Source organism: Herpailurus yagouaroundi, unplaced genomic scaffold, assembly GCF_014898765.1.
Source record: "Herpailurus yagouaroundi ecotype Mexico unplaced genomic scaffold, PumYag 163, whole genome shotgun sequence".
Lineage (NCBI taxonomy): Eukaryota > Metazoa > Chordata > Mammalia > Carnivora > Felidae > Herpailurus > Herpailurus yagouaroundi.
Window position 1 is genome coordinate 55,709,113 of NW_024412404.1, and position 14,527 is coordinate 55,723,639.

General features: G+C 42.0%; 2 protein-coding genes across 2 annotated transcripts in view; one reads left to right on the plus strand and one right to left on the minus strand.

The window, feature by feature from the left end:
- Positions 1 to 2: 2 nt before the first annotated feature.
- On the plus strand, positions 3 to 1,201 carry NANOS1 (nanos C2HC-type zinc finger 1; the record flags this gene model as incomplete). Its single annotated transcript, XM_040486926.1, has 1 exon — positions 3 to 1,201. A coding segment is annotated over one exon (318 nt), but the record flags the coding sequence as incomplete, so codon positions are not given.
- Positions 1,202 to 4,974: 3,773 nt separating this feature from the next.
- EIF3A (eukaryotic translation initiation factor 3 subunit A) overlaps positions 4,975 to 14,527 on the minus strand; it is a 35,465-nt gene continuing 25,912 nt past the window's right edge. The window contains exons 18-22 of the mRNA XM_040486594.1: positions 12,788 to 12,876; positions 11,299 to 11,960; positions 7,930 to 8,143; positions 7,007 to 7,188; positions 4,975 to 6,209 (exon numbers count right to left, since the gene is read on the minus strand). Of these exons, the coding sequence (XP_040342528.1) occupies positions 5,980 to 6,209; positions 7,007 to 7,188; positions 7,930 to 8,143; positions 11,299 to 11,960; positions 12,788 to 12,876 (1,377 nt within the window). The 3' untranslated portion in view covers positions 4,975 to 5,979. The remainder of the gene's footprint in view (positions 6,210 to 7,006; positions 7,189 to 7,929; positions 8,144 to 11,298; positions 11,961 to 12,787; positions 12,877 to 14,527) is intronic.

The window sequence follows — 14,527 nt, forward strand, 5'->3', positions numbered from 1 at the left end:
CGTGGGCGGCCGAGCCCCGGCTGCACGCCGCCTCCGGGGCGGCCGCCGCCCGACTGCTCAAGCCCGAGCTGCAGGTGTGCGTGTTCTGCCGGAACAACAAGGAGGCGGTGGCGCTCTACACCACCCACATCCTGAAGGGACCCGACGGGCGAGTGCTGTGCCCGGTGCTGCGCCGCTACACGTGTCCCCTGTGCGGTGCCAGCGGCGACAACGCGCACACCATCAAGTACTGCCCGCTCTCCAAAGTGCCGCCGCCGCCCGCCGCCCGCCCGCCGCCGCGCAGCGCCAGGGACTGCCAGCCGGGGAAGAAGCTACGCTGAGCGCCTGGGCTCCCGTCTGCCCCCACCTGACGCCACCAGGGTCAACCGCCTGCCCGCTCTCTCATTTTTGGTCTGCGCACCGTCTTTCCCTCGCTGTGGGAGAGGCTTGGAGATCAGCAGTTGGCTCAGCTTGGGAAGAAGTCTTGGTTTTGTCAAAGCAAGCCGGCCGTACGGAGTACTTTCCTGTCGAAGAGCGGTTGAGACTAGACGCTAACATCTTGATTTGTTTATGTCTATAGTTTCCAGTTTGTGCACATCCAGACGGTGAAGGCTGGGTGTGTATTCCACTACCTGAAATATGGCAACTTAGTGGCGCTGTTTATTTACGGTATACGTCGATCTATTTTAGATGCGCATCAGTATGAAGTGTCTCCATCTAATCTCGGATGTTTAATTTTATGGAGGCACTTTACTAGGTCTAGAATATTTTTTTAAAAGCCTCATAACTGGACTTGAAACTGACGATTTTATGGAATGTCGGCAAATTGACTATTTTATTGTTTGAAACAATTTCTTAGTTGTCCTTAAATCAGTTATTCTAATTCCAGGTGAAGCAAGCCCTGGCAGCATCACTGTTTTGAGAAGTGAAGGTTTAGTAAACTTTCCAGTATTGATTTGTGTGGGTTACTCCCTCCTTGTGGCTTGTTTCGGTCTTGGCTGGAGGTGTAAAAAATGTACAATCTGTAGCAGGTAGAGTACAGCTCCTTATCGTTTTATGTACCAGATCTTTTTATTACCGAACTAGGAACTAGTCTTTCCACCTTGAAAAATTGTGCCAAGTTAAAATCTTATTGTGTATACACTTGGAAATTGGTGCTGTTTAAAAAACCTGACTTGTGTATTTATACAGTAACAGTATATGAATTCATTAATCTTGCCTATAACTTTGTTACTTGGCCTTTTGTCCATATGCACCCACCTCCCCATCTCCAATTGCTGAAAAACATTTGTAAGATCAAAAGGGAGCAGTATTTAGTCACCCTGCTCATCAGTTTCAAGGTTCCTTAATAGTGGAAAGCTCATTCCAGCTGTTGCCTCTCAAACTAAATGGAAGATGCAATCCTTTGAGCTGCAGAAGGTTAATGTAATAACCTGTGCTCAAGAAGGTTCCACTATGGGCTGTGTCTGGCTTGAGGCACAGGCAGTCTTCAAACCAGAATAAGCACTAAAGGAGTTACTTGTGGAATGGGGGTTGAAGACCAGGAACATGGCCACCCTCGTGCTTTTTCCCTCAAAGACCCTAGTCTGTTTCTGGAATCCCACCACTTATCTGAAGGAGATTAGACCCGATCTTTAGGCAAACATCCTTAATCCCTACTTTATGTCGCACCCTTATTTTTACATCCATGCTGGATGTCCCACAATGGCATGCAGCTACCATCAGGACAGATACAGAGCCAAAAACAGTGAATTAGGATGAACGTATATGAATGTACAAAATACATCACTATCTGAAAACACCAGCAAGAGATTTAGTTATAAATATATAGATTCAAGTAGGAGAGTTGAGCTACTCTACGTTAGATTGTTTTTTTATCAAACCACTAATTTCCTCTACAACAAATTGGCTTGAACACTCCTTTGAAGGTAGAATACAGGCTGGAGTAAATAACACTGGAAGGCTAGGGGCCTTTTTTGGTGGAGGGAAACGGCATCAGAACAAGGAGGAGAGGTGCTGGCAAACAGTGCATTAGCCAAGAGAAGATCCATTCCTGCTAGTCTAGCCCCAGACCACAGAACTTAAGATAGGACTAGTCTTAAACTCAAGTAGTTTCATAAAAAACCATGTAATTATTCTCTTATTGTGCTAGAAAATATACCCATTTACTTTTGGTTTTGGGGAGGTGTCAGGTCAGTAGGAATTCCCGTTAGCTTCTTACTGTTCTACCTTTCCAAAGATCACTACAGGCCCATGTCTTCTGCAACCCAGAACTAGGCAGGCAAGTGCTTTGTATTTTCAAAGATCCAAATGGTTCTAGACACTGTTTCTAGATCTCGGGCACGTGGCTCGTTCAATAGGAGAATCCCTCAGTGATGAGGTGTGCCTAATAAGGATTTGATATTGACACGATCACTGTTTTATCCAAACTGTGAACATGTGCAACGTGGAGTTTATTCAAGTCTTGAAGTGAAGAGTATCAAGAAAGGTATCCCAAAGACCCTGGACCAGCAACCATCATGTTCATCCATTTAAAATGCACCTGTTTCAGCCCCTCCCCCCCCCCCCTCAAATTTTCCTGTTTCCCAGCTAACATTACAATGCTGGGAGTTGAAGCGTGAAAAGGAAACATTACAGTTACATTTTCTAGAGATCTTTTAGGGAAAATCTGACCACGCTCTAATGCACCTAAGAGCAGACTTAGAGACCTCTTGATCTAAAACTTTAAATACTTGCAAAATTTAATTTAGGGTGTGGGGCACCTGGCTGGCTCAGTGGCAGCAGAGTAAGTGACTCTTGATCTTGTAGTCAGTTGTGCGTTTGAACTCCACACTGGTGGCAGAGTTGACTTAAAATTTAAAATTTGTTAAGGTTATTTGACACAGCACACACAAGCATGGGAGGAACAGAGAATCCCAGGCAGGCTCCACGCTGTCAATGCAGAGCCTGACTACTTGGGGAATAAACCCACAAACCACGGTATCATGACCTGAGGCGAGACCAAGAGTCGGATGCTTAACCTTAAAAAAATTTTTTTTTTTATTTAGGGTAAAAGAAATCCAATTTTCCAAAGTTTCAAAAATACATAAAATAATTGGTATGACAAAGTGATCTTGTTTTTATAAAAATATGGCTATATGTTTGGCTAAAAAAATCAAACAATGTATGGAATCTCAAAAGAGCTTTACCAGCTGTGCAGGCAGACTAGACTGCCCTACCTTGCTTGTCCTCTTCTGTAGAGATCTCTGCAGTAGCTTTTAACTTCTGTGTATTTTAGTTTTCCTATGCAGTGCTTTTTAGAAGCTGCAGAATTAACTTTTATTACAACTTTTGGCATAGATTGTAAGTAAGCCAAAATTATGTATGTATTTTAAAATTATACTACAAATATGCGTGCCTCAAGGGAAAGGGCAGGCAAGTTTGGGTGTCAGTCCTAACCTTCTAGTCTGTGCTTAGGCACGAGGAACATTCCTTCATTCCTTCCAGTGTCCAATATATATGTCCATTAGACTTGTAAAATTATAAAATGAATCCACAGTCCAAATGTCTTTGGGTAAAAACAAAACACAGTTAAAACATAAAAGCACCCCAATACGTAGACGCCAACTTCTTCCTGGAAGCCAATACAAACAGCTAGATGGCTGTAGTCTTTTCTGGGCCACTGTCTCCACTCTTAGAATTCACCTGTATTAATAGCAATGGTGTTCTGGTTTAAAAATGCAGACTGGGTGGCTCAGTCGGTTAAGTGTCCAATTCTTGATCTTGGCTCAGGTCATCATCCCTCACAGTTCATGGGTTCGAGTCTCAGGTCAGGCTCTGTGCTGACCACACAGCCTGCTTGGGATTCTCTCTCCCCCTTTCTCTGCCCCCCTCCCCCTTATGTGCTCTCTCTCTCAAAATAAGTAAACCTTAAAAAAAGCAGATGCCACCGAAAACATGGAAGACATTCTACACATAGTGAGTAGATTGGATGTTTGGTTTTCCTTTGACACCTGTGAAAACTGGGGTGGGGAGGCCTTCAGAGTAGAAACTTAAGAGCAGGACCACAGAGCAGCAGCTGACTCTTCTGACCCTATCCCGTGCTCTGGACTCACACCTCCCAGGACAAAGAACCTGGGGGGCATCGTATATTTGGGAAAGGGTCCTAGTAGCTTGCAGACTAGCCTGGAAATGCAGGCTAACCGTCAGACATGCAACTACAACTCATCTAATCAGCTAATAAATCGTGCCTTGGGGCCAATCAGTGATGTCACAGGTACAGTCCTGCTCTAGTGTCTGGACACTCAGCAGGTTACTGCCCCAAGTTCTTTTATTGGTTACAAAGAAAAGGCCTTCTCCCCCAAATATCTTTTAAGATTTCCACTTTTTGAAATACTAAATATATTAAGAAAATTAAATGTTGGGGTGCCTGGGTGGCTCAGTCTAGAGCCTGCTTGGGATTCTCTCCCTCTCTCTCTTTCAAAATAAACAAACATTTAGAAAATTCTTAAAAAAAAAAAAAAAGATTAAATGTTGAAAACAGTGGCTTCCATTGCTGGTAACATCAAACCAAAACGCTGCATCTGATTAAGTAAAGAAGCATCAATACTCCCTCTTCTGGCCTTATAGCTGTACCAACAGGAATTCTCCCCACCACTCAACACTGGAAATAATTTACATGTCTGTAGCCACTATCAATTTGCAACTAACATTCTCTGAAACTATGATGTTTCTAATTTGAGAATACCCGAAACAGTAAACCACTCACCCACCCACCCCCCATATATATAAACTCACAGAGAGGATGGCATTACAAGGAAACTAAGGGGATCCTTAATTATGGAAGGAAACATCGTAGCCACATCTGCTCTGTTATACTTGGGTTATTTTCTTTGATCCTACATACTGAGACATTTAATGGCCCAAAAAACTCAAAACCACACTCAACTGGATATGTAAACTCACCATAATAAATAAAACACTTTGACTGTAACTACAAATCAATCAACACTAAAACAAATTCTGTAAGTATTTTATTTATCATTGAAGAAAAAACACAGCAGCAAGTTCTGTGTTGGCTTCAATAAGACCAAATAGTTAATCTTTAACATAGCTACAACACTCCAAAATTGAAGTCAACACAGTCATTACTACAAATTACTTGTTCAAAGAATCTATCCTGAAGAGAAAGGAAATTAGGAAAAAGAATTTAAACAATTCCTCCAAACCACACATTTATAAATATTGTCATATTTAAAATGCTTGAAAGGCATGAATTCTCCATTAATGGAAAAGCAGTTTGCTATTGGCAACAGAAAACACTCAGCAACAGTTTACCAAATGCTTTAAAATTTAAAAGCTGTAACTGTTTCGGATTCACACTTGAGCAGTATTCTTGTCATTACAATCATGACTGCAAATTGCTTTATACTCACCTCTCAAGTAAAACCTACAGAAAATCCCACTGTATCCAATGTTTGTAATGTTTACTGCACTTATAGTGAACCTAAAAACTTTCTAAATGTAGTTAATATAGTAAATACCTCAAAGTATCTAGAGGTATGTCTCAACCACTAATGGTGTGGAAATTGTTTCAGCCCCTGCTTTGAAGAGTCTTCAAATACATTTTCTATAACAGAACCTTACCTCATTCCAAATGAATATGGTATTTCAAAAAAAAAAAAAAAAAAAAAAATCAGTTCTATACCAAGATACAGGTGTTACTCCATACCTGAAGGGTTCACATTTTAATTTATTTTTTAGTTTTTCTCTTTTGTAAACAAATGATTGATGAAATAATGCAACACCTCAAATTCCAGAAAATGGCCTCGTCGTCCAACCTCCTGTGGGTACGGTGCATGATCAATCTATTATAGAGGATTAATACAAGTTCATGCTTTTTGTGTTATGGTGAAACAACATTAAAGAATCCAATTTAGCCTGGTTGACGCACAAGTATAATAATCCTTGAATGGGATCAAACCTATGTGAGACATGAGTCTGAATCCATTATCTTGAGATTTAACGTCGTACCGTGGTCCACCCATCTTCATCAGTCTCATTTTTGGTACGACGAAGAGACTCCCGATCTTTCTCAGCTCTCCAAGAGGACTTCTCTTTTTCACCTTCTCTCTCCCTTTCTCGGTCTCTTTCCCGGTCTCTTGAAAGAGCTGGGGGGGGGACACGACGAGGGGCTTCCCGCTCTTCTGCCCGCTCATCTTTCCTGTCATCAGCACGCCTCCAAGAACTTACTAAAAGTTTAACAGAAAAAGAGAGTAAGTTGGTGCTGTACTGTATTGGCTCAGACTAAACAGAACTTTAGCAAAAAGAATGTTTCCAATTACTCAGAAATCCTGTACTAAAGGTAGCAATGCAGAACCCCCATAAAAAAAATAATAAAATTCTTGGCTCTTATTGAAATCGAACAGCAAAGTAGCCATTAAGCATAGTTGTTTGCTTGTTGTTGGGTTTTTTTGCATTTATTTTTGAGACACAGAGAGAGACAGAGCATGAGTCAGGGGAGGAGCAGAGAGGGAGACACAGAATCCGAAGCGGACTCCAGGCTCTGAGCGGTCAGCAGAGCCCGACGCGGGGCTCGAACTCACAGACCGTGAGATCGTGACCCGAGCTGAAGTCGGACGCTTAACCGACTGAGCCACCCAGGCGCCCCCAACACGGGTTTTGTTTTTTTTTTTAAGCTAAAGTTTCAGTAGTCACAATTTCAGAGAAACAATGTTTTACACTTTGTGCTTCTCTACCAAGATCTTACTTTTAAAGAACAAATACACTATTTCCTGGTTACATAAAATAAGCTTTCAAAGCAATATATATCACTACTATCCAACGTAATTAGCCTACTGATATACTTTGAATTTAGAAATGAGCTAACTTCACAGAGTGACGAAGATTACGAAAACTATAGATTTTAAACTGAATATTCATGATCTTATTTTTGATGTTTACATGAGTGAGATAATTAAATAAAACTCAAAACTTCCCCAGAAATTATGGATTTCTGATAGTCCAGCAACATGCAGGCCATCCATACCTTCTTCACGTTCTGATCTGAGAGGAGGTCCTCTTCGGTCTCTGTCATCTCGCCTTTCTCTTAGGTCACGGCGATCATCTCTCTCCCGACGACGGTCATCCCGATCCCTATCATCTCGGCGAGCTGAATCTCTCCAGCTCGAAGATTCCTCCGCTGGTCCTCTTCTCCAGCCACCTTCATCCCTGCAGCCATTCAAAATGTTAAATTCTGTTGTTAAACTACATGCATGATAGCGTATGTGAACAGATCATTTCCGAGTCGGTGCTGAGAGAGTTTACAAACCTAACAGGGATGAAGTTTAGATTTATAACTTGATCTCAACCTGATGCCTCAGGTGTACAGGTCAAATGAGATTATCCGGATCTGTGCTTTCCAACCTAACAGCCACAACCTGTATGTAGCTACTTAAACATAAATTAACTGAAACAAAGTCAAGACATTCTGTCAATAGCACTACCACGTTCCAAATGTTCAATAGCCAAATAGTATTCAAATAGCTACCATACTGGATATTACAGATCCAAGACAATTTCATCCTTGCAGAAAACTGTATTAAAAACAGTGCTGGTTTAGATTCATCAGCACAAAGCCAATTTGGCCAGAAGAAGCAAGCTAGAACTGTTACCGCTAATAAAAGTAAAAGGGGCTTTTACTAGTTTAAGGACTATATAACTGAAGAATTTAAACCACAGAGGATAGGCAACAGATGGGTAAAGATACCTGGTCTGGCTTCCTTACTAAATCATTACAAAACCTACAGAAAGCTACACGGTGTCAGCCTCACTTCCTCAACTTTGTTAAAAGGGGACGTCGGTTGAGGGATGCAGCACACCATTTCTCAACATGATCTGGGAAAACACCCAAGAGTATTTAGGAGAATCCCAGCTGTAATTCCACATAGAGTCCCAATCAGAGCATCAAACCTCGGCCGTCTGAAGCGGTCTTCTCGATCCCCCTCTCGCTCTCTGTCCCTTTCTCGCTCTCTTTCTTTCTCTGGGTCCTTGTCATTTTCATCACGATCTTGGTTATCTCGCTCTCTTTCTTTTTCTCTATCCCATTCACGTTCTTCTGATGGTCTCGATTCTCGAGGTGGACCCCAACTCTCTTCTCTGGCCTTTTCTTTCTCTCTCCAGCCACCTGTTGGTTTTTTTGTTTTTTTTTTTTTTAAGAAATAAAAATTTTTTTAATACTCCAGAAACCCAAGTTGGTAACTATGACTACACATCTTTATGTTGACATTAATATCACCATTATGTACGTTAAGTTAAGACACTCCAGGGATGCCTGGGTGGCTCAGTCAGTTGAGCACCTGACTTCGGCTCAGGTCATGATCTCATGGTTTGTGGGTTCAAGCCCCACATCGGGCTTTGTGCTGACAGTGAGGAGCCTACTTTTCAGATTCTGTCTCCCTCTCTCTCTGACCCTCCCCAATTCGCTCTCACTCTCTCAAAAATAAACAATCAAAAATACAATACAATCTTATTTTTAAAGAGAACTAGGGGTGCCTGAGTGGCTCAGTTGGTTAAGCGTCCGACTTCGGCTCAGGTCATGATCTCGCGGTTCGTGGGTTCAAGTCCCATGCCGGGCTCTGTGCTGACAGCTCCGAGACTGGAGCCTGCTTCGGATTCTGGGTCTCCTTTTCTCTCTGCCCCCCCCCCCCACTTGTGCTCTGTCTCGATCAAAAATAAATAAATGAAAAAAAAATAAAAATAAATTTTTTTTAAAAACTAAAGCTACTTATATCATTTTACAGAATCACCAGCTTATATTTACAACTACCTATTATTGTTTTTCTAACACACAGGGAGGAACATGTAAGATAAGGGAAATTTATATAGCCTGGGTTGTTTCATATGCTGAGATTATGGCTATAAAAATCTGTTCTGATGGTAAACAGACAACTCATTTTAAGCAAAACAACTTAAAAAGTGGAGGATTAGGAAATAGATCTCTGAGAGATGGGAGCCCCAACTGTAATTTCACTCACATGTTGCAACATTTTCAAAACCTTTGTAACTAAAAACTTTCTTTTCATATTCATTTACTACCCATGCAATCACGGAACAAAGAAAGATCAATCCTTTGACCCCACCCTATCCATCACCTCACACTTAAGGCTGGGATGCCCAAACCTAGGAATGTAATAAATTTGCACAAAGAGGCCAAAGGGAGCAGATTTACATGAAAACCTATTACCCTTGCAGGACTATTATTGTTGCTAACATTTCTATTACAACGTGCCACAGCACTATTCTAAACCTTCCGTGTATATTAACTCATTTAATCCTTTCCATAGCTTTGAGCTAAGTAAATCCCATACCTGCCACTTTACATACTTGCTAAAATTTGTAAGTTGCTAAAATTAATACTCAAGCACTTTTACAGTCCCTCGCAGACACGTGCAGAATGGTATCTGAGTCGCCGGAAGAGCCCATTCACAGTGGAGGGTGAACAAGGCAACAGCCCTGTCTTCTTGCTGCAGCACTCATACTTTTTTAAATTTTTTTTACATTTTATTTATTTTCGATAGAGACAGAGCACAAGTGGGGGAGGAGCAGAGAGAGAGGGAGACACAGAATCTGAAGCAGGATCCAAGGCTCCAGGCTCCAGCTGTCAGCACAGAACCCGACGCGGGGCTTGAACTCACAAACCGCGAGATCATGACCTGAGCCAAAGTCGGACGCTTAACTGACTGAGCCACCCAGGCGCCCCAGCTCTCCTACTTTAAAACAAGTATCCTTTTGCTGGTCTTAAAATTAGCAACACATCTTTGCGTTTTTGTGTTTTATTGGTGATTTCACGGTTTAAAATGGCCCTCAAGCACTGTGCTGCAGTGCTGTCTCGTGTCCCAAGCACAAGAAGGTGATGGATGCGCCTTACAGAAAAAATACCATTTTAGATAAGCTTCACTGAGGAGGTACAGTGCTGCTGGCCACGAGTTCAATGTTAATGAGTCAATTAACATGTTAAAACAGAAATGCACAAAAGAAGGTTCTGCGTTCATTGGTTGACAGAAATGTTGTGAGCAGAGGGCTTAACGGAACCTAATCTGGTATTTTCCTTCAGAGCAATGATTCAGTATTCACAGTGACTATAAAACATCTATCGTGAATTAATGAGAACCTACCACACCGTTATCCCTGTTTTACACAAGGCACAGAAATGTCACACAGCCAGACAGTGGAAGGAATGGAGACCAGAAGAGACAGAAACACCAAGGGCAAAGGAAAGGAAGCTGCTCACTGAAATGTGCATTTAGGACGGCTGCCTCCAGTTACTGCTCCGAGTCAGGAGTGGGAGAGCCTGCGGGGACCAGGAGCAGCAAGAGTTCAAGGAAAGCATGATAGCGGCCCAGACCTAAGCACTTGTTAGGGGAACAGAGAAGTGGGTGGATTTAAGGAACACAAGGAAACAGAACTGAACTAAATGAAAAGACTTATCATAAAGGATGAAAGAGGGCAAAGGACAGCTCCCAGATCTCTAGGTTATAAAATCGGACAGATGGCAGTGGCCCTGATGAGAAGCCTGTGGGTGGGAATTCAGTTTCAACAGGCTAAAGGCGACACGTCAGAGACATTTCTAGGTAGAACTGTACTGTGTGCAGCATGAGACTGGTAACATGGGTCTGAAGGTAAGGAAAGAAGTCACCTGGAGAAGATGGTAACAGAAGTCACAGATTATGTACAACTGCTCAAGAACAAAAAAGTATGAAAACATGAGCAGGCCCAAGACTGAGAAAGTAAGGAACAGCTCTTCCCGTAAGCCTAACCCCATGGTAGGCAAGACTGCAGATACTTAGTATACTTTTTCATTATTTACACAAGAAGGCTGGTGTAGGACAGAACCTGAGAAACACCAATACTTAAGGGACAGGGATGGGACAAGAGCCCTCAAAGAAGCAGTCAGCAGGCAGAGGGGGGGAAAAAAGCACGAATCGCTTAAGCAGAAAAAGGGGTAAGGTTATTTAACTTGTTCTGGTGTGTGGGATATCAAAGCCAAGCTCCTGAGATAAAAGTCACTGCACAAACACCTAAGGGAAAATAAAAGACCAATTTATCCAGAAACTAATAATAATATAGCCTAATCGTTTTTATCTATACATTAAAATTTCATTTTTTAGCTAAAAAATAACTTTTTATTTAGATATTGAAATACAGTCATTTGAAATGTCCCTGTTTGAAACACTACAGAATAGTGATTAGCATATGCAAGATTACACTTTCCATTTGTAAAACACATCAAGCAGAGTCTATAAAGCATCTAAGCTGGTTTTCTGAATACCAGAATTTTACCTGGCTTGACAAATGGTCTCCAGGGACCAGGCCTTGAGTCCTCGCCCCTTCTGGGAATCCGATCATCATCTGTGCTTCTCCAAGGCCCCCGGTCATCATCTGCACCACGTCTGGAAATTCTGTCATCATCAGCATTCCTCCAAGGTCCTCGATCATCATCCAACCCACGCCTTGGGCCCCGGTCATCATCCATGCCGCGCCTGGGACCCCGATCGTCATCAGCATTACGCCAGGAAGACCGCTCGTCATCTGCACCTCCTCGCCGTGGCCCCCGGTCCTCATCCATCCCACGTCTTGGTCCTCTGTCCTCATCAGCTGTTCGCCAGCTTCCTCTGTCCTCATCCAGTCCCCGTCTAGGTGGTCTGTCATCATCCGCATGACGCCAGCTTCCCCTGTCTTCATCCCCAATTCGCCTGGGAGGCCTGTCATCATCTGCACTACGCCAGGAAGGCCGGTCATCATCTGCCCCCCGGCGAGAGAACCGGTCTTCATCAAGGCCACGTCTGGGACCTCTGTCCTCATCCATGCCACGCCGGGGAATGCGATCATCATCTGCTCGGAGAGAAGACTCTCTCTCTTCCTCATCCCCCAGTCGCCTTGGCCGATCATCCTCTCTTCTATGAGGCCTCTCCTCATCCCGCCCCTCTCCACGTCTCCACTCCCTACAGAGCAACAAGCCAAACATCTGTAAGAGTCCATTTTCTTAAGAGCAAATGATCCTTTTGGGAATTATTTCATTCACTTCTAAAAACCACTTCAGCCTAAATTCATGATTCCTAGTCCTGAAATAATATGTGCTCCTAATAAAAAATAACACAAAATATAAAATCTTACATCAACAAATAAACAGGTAGACAATTAAAGGTATCTACCTGCACTTTACCAGAAGCATCCTGGCATCTATTACTATGAGCTTTCAAAACTTAATTTCTGTATAGCACTTATGACCAGCCATCTTATCATGAGCAGTCATTTTTGAAGGATGGTTCAATCCACTTAAATTTAAAGGAAGGGGCACCTGGGTGGCTTAGTGGGTAATCATGACCGGATTTCAGCTCAGGTCACTATCTCATGGTTGTGAGATTAATCCCTGTGCCGGGCTCTGTGCCATGCATGGGGCCTACTTAAGATTCTCTCTCTCCCTCTCCCTCTCTCCCTGCCTCGCTCTCTCAAAATAATCATCATAATAATCATAAGCAAAAAACTAAAAGGAAAATACGTTCTAGAACTATTCATTCTTACTGTAATCTCAGTATTATTCCATTAGGGAACAAAAACCCTGAAGCATTTATTTCTCAAAATATCTAGAAGTCCGTAATTATAGCACCGTTGAAGTAAACTATAAAAACACTTTGGTGGCAGACATGCACACAATTCTTCATAGTTCTCCTTTCCCCACCTCTATAAAATAAACCCAACTGAGAAACTGCTAATGAGCCATTAACAGGACCTCTGTCTAATTGGTACTATTTTCCTTGACTCTACTTACTTCTCTGGTGGGCCTCTTCTCCACTCGGAATCTACTTCAGGTCCTTTTCTCCATGTGCCTTCTGAATCTCTATCTCCCCAACGAGAGTCCTACATTCACCAAAGTTAACGTGAGGCACTACGTTGGCAACACTTATTACAACTACTAGTATTACCAAATGTTTTTGCACTTATATTAACCTTAAGTCCTTAAATATAAACAAGTTTTAAAATGGTTTGTTTTAACCCAAAGTCAGAGTGGTAGTACAGTGAAACTGGTGTGACTGGCTTTATAAATCAACAAAATACCACCTTGAAAGCAATCTGGCACCCAACCCCTGGAATTATTCAAATATCTAAAGATATCCTTTGATCCTCAAAATTCCCTCCTGAGATTATGTGAAAAAAGCTCGGTGCCCCAAACGTACATGCACAGGACCTCCTAAAATGGAACAAATGAAATGTCAAATGAGGGATGTTTCTATTAACAGTATTTCCCTCTTCCAAGTACTATGTTGTCATTAAAAATTATGGAAAAGAGTATAGGGAGATAAATACGCTTACAGTGGAAACGTAAATGTGGTACAACCTCTGTAGAGAGCAAAGCACACAATTTTAATCCCATACAGCTCTGACACAGTTTGATGGCTCCTACAAACATAACCTAAGGCCACAGTCAGCAATTAAGAATACTCTGGAAAATACAAAACAAGATCTGCGGCAAGGGTGGGAGGAGTAAGGTAAAAAACAAAGCTAACAATTCCAAGTAGGTGGTGTATAAGAGGATCTTTATTAAAATTTTAAAAAGTGTTTTGGTAATAAAACCTCCAATAACAATTAACATAAGAAACTGAAGGGAAGAAGAGGCAGAGATGGTAAGTCACCTGCCATCGCGATGGACTCTGGACTCTTAAGGTGGAGGTTATTCTAAGAGACTTTCCCAAGTGGACACCGTGGGAGAAAAGAGGAGCTCAACTGTCCATAAAACTTAAGGTCACTACAATGCAGGGAATGTCAACGCCCAGAAAACCAAGTTTCTCCCACCCTTCATACTCGCCCTAGAAAGTAAACTCAGCAAAGAATTCAAGTTATTAGAGGTTTTCACACAACTAGACCCTCAAAGAAGATTTTCAGGGATGGCTATGATAGCCCTTAAACAAACAAAAAGAATTCCAAAAGGCAACATGATTACCAAAAATTTTTAACTCAGTTCATATATCAAACAGAACAGGCCCCGCTAATAAACATATAAACTGAACGGGAATCTCAGAGAACAAAGACAAAGAGATTTTCAAAAGGACAAAGAGATTTTTTTTTTTAAAAGGGAAACATTAAAAGAAAACAATAGGGCTCTGAAAGGCAAATAAAGACAAGAGAAAAAACTTTCCCTAGATTAAGGAAATACAATCTTCTCTAAGGTAAATAAATTGCATCCTCTGACTACAAAAGGCACAAGTGCCAAAATGGGTGAGTAATAAAGGCTATGTACTTAGGTGACTGGACAAAGTCTCAGGAAAATCTTCATGCTCCTTTCACTCCAAGGACAGAATATTCTGAAATTCCCAAGGAATAATACAGAGTATCTACAGAAGTAGCAAGACCAAGACTATTCTCACGATCTCCTCCCTTCACTGTGTACTGGGATACTGAGCAGTCGTGAAACTTCTGAGGGAGGATTCGAACTGACCAAACCACTACACCATTTTTCAACTTTGAGGGGAGGAAACAAAAAAGAGAAACCTCTTTGGAGATATATACAAAG